Source organism: Perna viridis, chromosome 13 (genome assembly GCF_037379345.1).
Source record: "Perna viridis isolate PV_CMFRI_1.1 ecotype Kerala chromosome 13, ASM3737934v1, whole genome shotgun sequence".
Classification (NCBI taxonomy): domain Eukaryota; kingdom Metazoa; phylum Mollusca; class Bivalvia; order Mytilida; family Mytilidae; genus Perna; species Perna viridis.
In genome coordinates, this window is record NC_142457.1 from 9566076 (window position 1) to 9577743 (window position 11668).

The 11668-nt window shown below is 32.9% G+C and overlaps 1 protein-coding gene across 3 annotated transcripts in view; it reads left to right on the forward strand.

Annotated features, from left to right (window-relative positions):
• The window catches only part of LOC148599488 (uncharacterized), a 28842-nt gene extending 17174 nt beyond the window's left edge, over positions 1–11668 (forward strand). The window contains exons 13-23 of one of the 3 annotated variants that reach the window (XM_088557889.1): positions 755–874; positions 1526–1577; positions 1825–2030; positions 2982–3101; positions 4526–4577; positions 5214–5419; positions 6449–6568; positions 7618–7669; positions 9386–10057; positions 10907–11051; positions 11325–11668. In XM_088557889.1, coding sequence (XP_088414015.1) covers positions 755–874; positions 1526–1577; positions 1825–2030; positions 2982–3101; positions 4526–4577; positions 5214–5419; positions 6449–6568; positions 7618–7669; positions 9386–10057; positions 10907–11031 — 1725 coding nt within the window. In that variant the 3' untranslated portion in view covers positions 11032–11051; positions 11325–11668. Of the gene's footprint in view, positions 1–754; positions 875–1525; positions 1578–1824; positions 2031–2981; positions 3516–4525; positions 4581–5213; positions 5420–6448; positions 6569–7617; positions 7670–9385; positions 10058–10906 lie in introns of those variants that run through there. The other 2 variants (XM_088557888.1, XR_015917824.1) reach the window with 2 other exon arrangements.

Sequence of the window (11668 nt, forward strand, 5' to 3'; positions counted from 1 at the left end):
AGATGATGCTTAGATTTTGGCGGGAAATATTATGAATCTGATTTGCAGAGAAAACAGAACATAATTCTGTTGTGAATGTCTACGTAAAACAAATTTCATTGAATTTCAACGTAAAAAATGCCTTCTAAACGCTTCTTTAACCAAAATTAAAAGGGTATGTACAATCGTTCATATTGCTAGAGCTTACAGTTATTGTGTGTGACTTTCCTTATACTTCAGTGTTTATGTTATTACCTATTTTATTTGTTTATGTAGAATATATTTGATTGTCCTATGATTACGTTTAGGCCATGCTTGTTTTTTACTTTGACGTATTTACATCATCCCGCTGCTCATTGACTCATTGATATTTTTGCTTATTTTTACCGACTCTTATCTTGGAATTTGTTCTTATTGCGTCATAAAACGTCTCATTGTTTTGTTCTTAAGCCAACAAACACAGGATATAAACTTTAGATTGACCATTAATACGTTGAACACAGATTAATGTTTACTTTTTCATCATGCTCTTTTTGATACAGTATACTGTGAAAGTACTTTTTTTTCATCGTTATCAATTTTCGTGGATTGCAGACAAATTGTCAATTCGTGTATTCTTAAATTCGTGGTTTGATATTTCCCATAGTACAAATAAACGGAAAATATGTAATTCGTCATGAGTAGAATTTTATGGTTTGAGTCAATCACGAAATTCACGAAAATTGGTACTCTACGAATATAAATACTTTCGCAATATGCAGCTATTATACTTTAGGACAAGTACAACGGAAACTTTACATCAATTTGCAATCAAATGTGGTGCCACGATCCCAAAACAAATTCCCACTGCTATGTGCATATACCTGGTGATGGAACTCAATGTGGAAATAATAAGGTTTGTTATTTCCCAGGTTTGTTACTTTAAAAATACTTCAAGAGTAACGAAGACCGTAAATTTAATGAAAAACAGAACAAAAAGAAGTATTATGCGTAAAAGAAATTTTGACCTTTCATACGTTTGGTTATTAGTATGCCTGTGACCCAACACTTCTTCTAGTAGATATGGTAGCGTGTTCGACTAGGTTACAGGAGGTTGTGATTCTTGACAAGGCATGTAGTATATCAGAGACAGAGTAACGATTGATTCGTTAAAACAATGTGACCAGGTGGGTGGCATGCTTACCCGAGAGCTGTTGCTTTCGTGGGCTAGCATATATCAAATCCGACTTAGATTCAGACTAGTACAATGTAAATTATTTCCTACTGATCATACGTTCGGCCTCATATGCATGATTGTTTTTCATATGATTTAAAACCAAGACCAATCATATGCTGAAATTGTTATGAAACAAAATTCGTCTTATTTATGTGATATAAACAAGTGTCATTTACAAAATTGTTCATATTAGGTAATATCTGCGTTCGAAATAAACTCCTACATTGTTTACAAATCTATTACCATTGTGGTGTTGGCAATCCCATTATCTTATCTTGAAACGTAATAAAACTCTTTAATTGATTGCAAGTATGTATTATTTGTTCACAGTGGTGTGAAGCTGGTGTTTGTCATTACAGCAGAAAAGCTCCGTCTGGAAACGGTTGGTATTTTTCAAAATTATTCAAATTGAAATGACATATCAATTTATCAATTCATAGTGTGAACATTTATCTAGCAATGTGTAAGTCATTCGTGCCCGAACATTGCTCGTCTATAACTGGGAATGATGGTCGAATAATTTGCTGTGTCGATTTTTTATACAATACATATGACCATATGGACTTAAGGTCTTAATAAATACATAAATGTTCAGGCTACTTTTAATGTAATTTTAATTGTTATTTTAGAAAAATGTCTTTACGGTGATGCTATAGGAGAGGTTTTGTTGAACGGTTGGTCGTGCGAGCAGATGTATGGGAATGCACCAACCAACTGTGACAGACTTCAAAATAAATGTTGCAAGACATGCGAGCCACAACTAGCACTTAAAAACATAACAGACCCAGACGAACTCTGCAGAGGAATGATTGGAAATACTTCATATTTGTGTAGGGTACGATATTCCATTTATATACTTATAGACCATGCGTATGCGTTTAAATAAACAGCTATTCGAATATGACATTTAAAAACCAATACTGTAAAGTTCTATTTTAATAAGGTATAAAGGGAACAAATATTCGAATAGAAATTAAAATAATATAATCCAAAAATAAATACAGACACACATAACAAAGAACATAAAATAACCTTAGTAACAAGTATAAAGAAACAAAAACAAATGACCAACTCGGACTAATCCAAAAACTGGAAGTTTGGACTAGGTGAACTGGTATGGGAAGCGTTCTCTGGCTTTCTTATAACAAGGAATTTTCTAGAAAAATATCCCAATTGCCGAATACCTCCATAAACCCCTTGTCCACTATCTTGAAGAAGTTTTTACACTAAGTATTTATTTCCAATTTTGTATTTGGTGAATATCAAAAGATCAACGAAGCTTTAGTAAATAGCTTTCTAACTCTCTTAAAAATCATTGGAACGTTTGTATTCAGCATTTTACATCAATCTTATGTAAGCATCTAATTAACTTGGATTCATTTTATTCTATTCTTCTTCAAACGAAAGCTTTAGAGGCTTTGATGAGATTGAATATAATACAAACATATCACTGATGTCATGAGTTATGTCCCTTACCCTAGGTCTTTCATGTAATCTCTTCTCCTGTTGTTATTTGCTCTTTCAATATTTTGGCGTGCTATCTTGTCAGTAGTTTTAAATATATAATGCTGGATATCAATCTCTTTGAATATTTTATTTTGACAAGCTATGTATCCCTTCAAAGTATAATCCCCATCTGTAGCTATGTGTTTTGTAAAACAGTATTATAATATATAAGAAATAAAATGATGAGTAAGTTGTTCTTTTAATAGACGAACGCAAATATTGCGATGTATCCAGTAGTAACTTGTCTTATAAAAATATTTTTTTTCGTCGTTATTTGTAGGGAAAATACAGAGGAGATTACTCTTCTATCTGTGCAAATCTGTGGTGTAGTGACCCGTCAAATTCTGAAGAATGCATTTCAATAAAAGGAAATGATCGTACCATCTGTGGTAGCAGAAAGGTTTGCAGCTTATTTGTAAAGTGAAAATAGGGATAATGGCTTTACACTGTTCTGTCTGATCTTTATGGACTCACCCTACTTTTTTACGGAAAAATAACTGTTTACATGTCCTTACATGCATAAATGCCAGATAAGTGAAAGTTAAGCAATAAAACAATTTTCTCTACTTCCACTTTCATTTTGTACTCATCAACCCAGCCTTGTCAGAGGAACATTTACATGTTATAATGTTAAATTTTATTAACAAAATTTTTTTTTTACCTTGTTGTGTTATAGTGTTATATTTGCTCTTTTGTCATTTTTCATATCTTTTGACAAAACATTGGCTTGTAAAGTGACAAAGAGAAAACGCACTACATTTGTACAACCTCTAGGTTTTGACGAAACCGCTCAGGGGTATGAAATGCAAGACAGGTATCAGTAGAATAATTAATTTAACTACCCCTGGCGTGTTGCATGCTGGGGTTGTCAGGCTATAATACGGAAAACCTGACCGCAAACCCTAGTGGTGCACCGTGTTGGGAAAGATGCCACGTTCCTCGCACGTTAAAAAACCCTGCTGTGGTATTCGATAGGAGTATGAACCTTTGCGGTCCGCCACAGGAGGCTAAATTGCCCGACCTTACCCATCCCCCTTTTTCCAGTGGCAATCAAAATTTGTCGACCCTATTATCCTTGTGACCCATCCTTTTTTTTTTCATTTCATGTTCATTTTATCATCCATTTCATGTTCATTGTCTGCATATAGCTGAAATATAGCTGTTCGGACGTTAAACCCCAACAAACAAACAAACAAACAAAACAAATTAATTTAACATAATGAATAATCAAACTATGATCATGAATGTTGAAGAACACATTTAATGAGTTGGCGGCTGTTGTTCTGCATATAAGTTAAATTTGGACTTGTTGTAGGCTCGAGTTACTATACCCATCAATAAGTCTCCGGTGTCTCAATATCATTTAAACTGTATTATTCATCTAGAATCACAAAATTAGTAATTACCATTTTAAATAAATAGAGGAGTGCAACTCTACCGGGTCCGAGTTTTTAGTTTAGTTTGGGTCTGTTTTTTCTAATTAAATTTTCAACAGTTTAATGTCTGTATTGCCTGGTTTTGCTTTTTTACTGCTTGTAAAACCTGCTTAAAGAGTAATCAAGGGAACCAAGGTTATAGCGGTAATCAAAAGAATGTAATCCAGGGACAAAGACCCGACATGGAAAACAGACATACACAACAAAGGACATAAAGTAACTAAAATCATACATACAAAGTAACAAAAGTAAATGAGCAACTCGGACTCCACTAGATGCGATGTATCAAATCCCCGAAATTAGGATTGTTTAAAGATGATACGTCATCTATAAATCCATAAATCGTAATGTACTTTCACAGTAAATTCTTTACTTTCTTTGATTTAAGTGGTGTTTAGCTGGTGAATGTACGGGTGACGTAAATGCACCAGTCGCTGACGGTATGTATAAATCTGAGCAAGTCAAGTGAAGGGATGCTGGTGTCATATATAACGCTGAACTTCTTCGAATGAGAGGGTCGTCATTACTTGAAGGTCAAAATGTGTTTATTTTATCGAAAGGGAAATACGATTATTCCGTACTTCATGTTCGATCTTTCGTCAGTTAAAAATAATATTGTTAAAGTAAATTTAGTCATGCACTATGACGTCATAATGAATGTAGTATTGTGACTGCATAATTTACTACAAAAAAATGATTATTCTATGTATTCCCTACAAATCCTAAAAAAATTATCAACGTTTTGTGTGAGTGCTACAGTGAAACATTTGTAATTCTCACCATGAACATTGAAGGTTTTGTTTTAAATTCGTTTATAAAGAATTGAGTTTCAACCAGCAAAACAATTGATTACCATAAACTTATCGCATCTTACCTTAACACCGCACAGTGATTAAAAATCACCTCCATATACCAGTAATATATTGCCGTTATATCAAATTATTTTAAACCGTATATATATATATATATATATATATATATATATAGATAGATAGATAGATAGATAGATAGATAGATAGTCGGGTGTGAATAAATGCTCCGTAGACTAACCTGATCTAACCACATTTGTATTTTAGATACATGCCTTTACGGGGACGTAATAGGGGAAGTATTTTCAAACGGTTGGTCGTGCCAACAAATGTATACGATTGCACCAAACAATTGCGAGGTAGTTCCAGAAAAATGCTGCAAGACATGCAAACCGCAATTAATTCTTAGGAGTATAACAGATCCAGATGAACTTTGTAAAGGGAAGCTTGGCAGTACTTCATATTTGTGTAGGGTAAGATATTTTATATATATATATTTATGAATAACATGTGATAAAACAATAACGTGTCTTAAACATATTTGTCCTTTGTTACCATTTATGGTATAAAAATCATATCACAATTCTTTCCATTTTCTGCTGTTACTTACGTGTTTTTTTTTTATAAAGTATTTGCTTGTTTTTTTAATTTCTTTTTGCTTTTGTGTGTGTTTATTTCTGTTTTTTGTGAGGTTTTTGTTTTTATTGTGTATTTATTTTTCTCTTTGTTTTACGTTATTGTTTTGTTTTGGCATTTGTTTTTTTGTTTGATATTACTATCATTATTTGGCTTAATTCATTTGGCATTATATTAAAAAAAACATCTATCTTTTCACCCCCTACTATTGCACCTGCACCAGTTTTTAGTGGAGTCAGAGTTGCTTATTTACTTTTGTCACTCTGTATATGTTATTTGTTGTGTTCTTTTGTTTTCCATGTCTGGTTTTGTCCCTGAGTTTGTAAGTTTATGATAAAATGATCAAAAGTCATGCATGGCAAAATGCATCAAAGTATATGATTTCACACGTTGGTGAATCTTCAAAGATAACACATTAAATTCTTATTATCATATTTTATCGGCGGGTGTTTCTAGAAAAGCAGATGACGCTTACCCTACCGGTGCACCTGGTCCATGCTCCCAGTTTTTAGTGGAGTCCGAGTTGCTCATTTACTTTTGTTACTTTGTATGTATGATTTTAGTTACTTTATGTTCTTTGTTGTGTATGTCTGTTTTCCATGTCTGGTTTTGTCCCTGTATCACATTCTTTTAATTTCCGCTAGAATCTTGGTTCCCTTGATTACAATTTATTATCATGATATGTACATATTAAGTAGTGAAACAGAATAAGTCATCCCGACAAATTTTCAGGTGTACATTTAAATTTGATACAAACTGAAATCTCCTAAAACAGACGAAAACGTATATTACAATCGGGTTGTTTCTGAGGTAACTTAATTGTATTGAGAGCAGTGTGCATTAGCTATTGTCTTTGACCTTTGTAGGGTGTTTACAAGGGCGATTACTCCTCCATTTGTACAAACATGTTGTGTAGTAGACCATTAGAACCCAAGTCTTGCACTTCAATTACAGCAAATGACCATACTCTCTGTGGAAATAAAAAGGTTTGCAATTAAATAAACATACACGTAAATTGAATTAGACAAAAATGAAAGATCGAAACATAAATGAAATAAATATAGGGAAAACCTGCCTTCAGGAACCGGTCAAAATTTATCGCCACATAGGACCATCGCAAATAGCAGTAGGACAGCTACTTTTTTGTTGTAATGCTTTTGTTGGGACACCACCTTTTTTACTGATAATATCCATTGGACACATTTTTTATGAACATATACTTTGAACTAAATGTTTTAATAACGTTTATAAAAGCAAACTATTATAACAAAAATAGTATACTGCATAAAAATGAGGTAGAAAATTATTTAATATAATTCATTGTAATTGGAATAACTATATGTACAGGGGGGGTCCAGGATTTGAGATTAGGGGGGGGGGTGGCGTTATTTGAATTAAATGCCGTGCAAAGCAAAGCAAAAAATACTATTGGGTGAAACTTGTGGTGAGAATTTTTTTCTTACCGATTTTTTTTTTTTTTTGGGGGGGGGCGTACGCCCGGCACGCCAGTCCTTGGATCCGCTCCTGATGTATTAAAATAGAAATAGCTTTATTTCAATGCCTCGCTTATAAAAACTATGATAGGGACACCAACTTTTTTCTTACCAAGTTGACATAAGACATCACTTTTTCAAGTCAGATATCCATAGGGTTGCTACTTTTATTTAGGCTCTTATTTTTTTGCACCGGTCCTATGTGGCGATAAATTTTGACCGGTCCCTTGCCTTTATCATTGATGTTGTTAAAACTGTATTAAATCATTCGAGAGAACTGATTTTCTTTCGGCTCACGACTAAATTTTGAACAGGCGTTGTATAGAAGTTGGTCTACGTTCACATTAAAAATGTATTTTTCAGAGTGGAGTGATGTAGTAACTGGTCTCGCATGATAATTATTACTTTTATGTGGTGTGGATTCGCATTCGTAATTTTGAACATCTTTATTACCATTTGTCTTCTTTATTTGACAAATAACTAAGTCATCGGTGTGAATGAAATAGTGACGACTGTTAATTCTTTTAATTCTTTGATTTAAGTGGTGTTTAGCTGGAGTGTGTAAAGCTGACGCCAATGCAGCAGTTGCTGACGGTATGTACAAATGTGGATTTGTCATGTGTAGCAAAAACACTCATCTGCTTAAACAGTTGGGAACAGCAATTTTAGAATTATCATATTTGAAATTCAATAGTTCAATAGACCAGTTTTTCATGTTAATGGAATGCAAGCCATTTTATCATAGTTTTCCATTTAGACGAAACCAACGACAACCTGGTTGTCGTTTTCATTGTGAAGAAGAATTGTAAACACTTTTTAAAGCTAATTTCATTTTGGTTATTACCTAAATGGTTTGAAATTAGTTATAAAACTTTTCTGTGTACTTACCGCAGCTCAAACAAATGAAATATTTGGAATATTCTGTTGTTCATTGCCCAAGCCGGGCAGAAAACCAGTCTATCTGGTACGACTGGTTGTTTCCCTTTGCTTTAAATTTTAAAAGACAAAGGAATATGAAAAAAGGGCAATTACCGTCTTTGCCTGGTGGTTCATATAGAGTTTTCTCTAACGGCAGAGATTGTTTTGCACTTCATGTCTGTCATATGTACAGACAAAGTACTTTCAAATTTAAAATTAGGTCATGCATCTAATATAAAAGAAAAGATGTATTCACTTGTATTACTTTTAATAAGAAGACGGAATTTGTTTTAGATTTAAAAGGTGGACCTTTTTTACATTTTCATGTAATATGTTGGTCATAACTGTCTAAGGGGATTAACATCACCTAAGGGAAATAACTCTGTAAAAATCAACAAAACGTTTTATTTTTTGACATTCTGATATCAAACCGAAAGCATCTTAGTGATCAACAGTTTTGTTGATAAAGCTACGATATGTTCATTGAAATTATTTCCATGAAACATTTGGTTATTTATTTATTATTGTTTTTTTTTCAAAGACCATTGATTGCAATTTCAAAAAAATCAAACATTCCGAATAAATTTGGGAGAAAATGAGAAAATGTTAGGTGCCCCCTTAGGTACCCCCTTAGAAAATATGGTTGAAAATATGAGGAAACGATAAAATGTAAAATTAATTGAAGATTGAAGACCTTTCTATTACAATTCTTATGTATTCATTAGTATGCATGTACATGAATACCATTATACACAATAATCATACTGATATTTTGACAGAGAACACTTTAAAAGGCTTATCGACCAAATTTCTCAACAATGACGTATTAGTTTACGCCAAGTAGTAGATACAAACAGCTAAAACTTTTGAATTTCCCGCACATATGTAATCACCAATTTTCACTGTAACCTATCAGAAATTCCTCGAAACTCATAACGTTGATATTAGAGTGAAGCAATCACTGCAAGGTCATTTAAAGGCACTATTTAATGTATTTAGGCTACTTTAAGATGAATATCAAATACGTAATAAATCACCATTTGCATGATTTCTAGACGGTACCATACTTAAATACATAACATTTTTAGAAAAAAACAGGAGAATTTATCGATACTAGTAATAAAATCTAATTCGTTTCTCGCTTAATCAGTACCGATAAAAAAGTGTCATCGACTTACCCTAGATTATGTAGTGATAAATATTTCTACTCGTAACAAATAATTGTACTACCTTGCAATACTACGTGGGAACGACATCCATATAATCACAAGTTAATCAATGACACCGTCTGAGATTACACGGTAATGTAATGGTCATTAGATTTATTTTTGTTTTGTCTTGTTTACCTAAACATACATCACAGCTTTATATACATCGTTTTGTTTTTTGTAGATCAGTGTCTTTACGGAGACCATGTAGGTGCAGTCTTCACAGATGGAACAACGTGTGTTGAGGCATATAAAAAAAACCCGTCATATACTTGCACACAGGTTCGAAAGCAATGTTGTAAAACGTGTTCTCTGAGAAAAACAAACCAATCAACGACCTTTTCGCCAACAGTTACAACATTGCCAACCACAACCGAAACGAATTTGTTTTTGTCAACGGTGAAGTCAACAACTACAACGCCCGCTACAGCAAATATACCGAGTACTTTTTTATCAACGGTGAAGACAGCAACGACAACACCAAAGGCTTCCTTAATAAAATCAACGACTATTCAAACAACAGCTACAACAGAATTGAAAAATAAAACAATGGCTTCTGCAACAATTACAACAAAGGCTTCTGCAACAAACACAACAATGACTTCTGCAGCAATTTCGACATTGGTTTCTACAACAAATAAAACAATTGCTTCTGCAACAAATACGACAATGGTTTCTGCAACAAATAAAACAATAGCTTCTGCAACAAATACAACGACAACTAGTTCAACAAGGAGTAAAACGACTGCTCGCTTTACAGCCAGACTTGTTACATCACATACACCTCAGATTATAAAAAGCACAACGATATCGAAAGTAATATACACAACAACAAAAATACCTCGACAGGCATTGGGTAATCATCTTCTCTCTTTATACCTTTATTTTTGCAGGTGTTAATTGTGCATTTTTTTTATTCAAAAAGGTAAATAATTTATATTTTCATTTCTTATTTTGGCTGAAGACAACGGGCGCACTTAAGCACAGAAGCTTATATTTTACGTTTAGATAGACCACTTAAATGCACGAACAAAAACTACTCCACTAAAATTATTGGCTGTACGATGTACTTCCTTACGATTCAAATGTAACTAAATATATGCAGAAAATTTGTAATGTTTATGAAAGAGACATTATATTTAAATATCAATCACTTTTGTACGGCAAAGTTGTGTAACAATTACCCAGCAGCGTTAGATTGACATACCTTGGAAGATCTAAACCCAAAAGATAAATGTATACAAGAAACGCTCAAAACCAAAATATAAAATATATGAAGTTTAATCGAACACCAAGAGGTTCTACCTTGTGCATTACTTGTGAAGAAGACAAAACTACAAATAACAGACATCGTATACATTTGATTATTAATCTTTGTATACCCTTTTTGGAAATTTTAAATCGCTGCCAAAGAGAAATGGATACATAAGACTGCAACAATAAGATAAAATATAACATTGTAAGGATAGACATTTTATTTCCGCAAGAACTAAAATTGCGTAAAGCTGTTTTCATTTTTACATTGCTACACTAGGTTTTAAACCTTCTTGATATTTTCAGCTCTAAATAGTCTCGAAATAGTCTCAACCTTTCAAGTTGAAAAGTACTTTCAATTTAATCCATAATTTCATAAAAGACATACTTTTTGGAAAAGGCACCATATTACTTGATTCAGAGCGTATACAGACTTTTTTTTCAATTTCAGAAGATAAAATATCATGGCCAATCATTGCTGGAATAGGAGGCGGATTATTGTTATTGGTTATTTCCGTTATTACAGTGTGTTGTTGTTGTAGAAGAAAACTATCGAAAACCAACTCGGTAATATAGCAAATGCTTAGATAAAACAGGTAATAGGTTAAGTACACTTACGATGTAGAAAACAATAAAAGAAAGCTAAACAATTCCGGCAACATATGATTTACATATGTGGAAAACCGGCCAAATTCACTTTTATGTCTCAAACAGTTTAATTTGTGCAGACAACTATTGTAGTTTATTATTTAGTTTTTACACTTTCTATATCAATATTACAGTTATTATGAATGAAATTGGCCCAATTCCAAGTTGTCGTTCCTGATTTTATTTCGAGATGAATGGATGTTTGTTTTCTCAAATTGCAGCCTTGAATACAGAAAGTACTACTGTTGCGTAATATATTGCATATGTAGACAAACAAAAGCTTTGTTTGTTTGGTGGATTTTTTTCTTAACCATGAATTATCTTACCACAGCAGAGTTTGTATCTTGTATGGGCTGGTACATCAGAAAAATGATAAAATATGGTCTTTATGGATACAACTGTATTGCAATGATTTGAGTGATATATTTATTTCCATTTACTTACAAAAGCTATTCTAATATATGCTACGTTCTATAAGAAAAGTATAACAATGTTCTATATTTCATATTGTTGAGCTTACGTTGGATGCACGTTACAGTCATTAATAAAGAACTTTTCAAGTTTA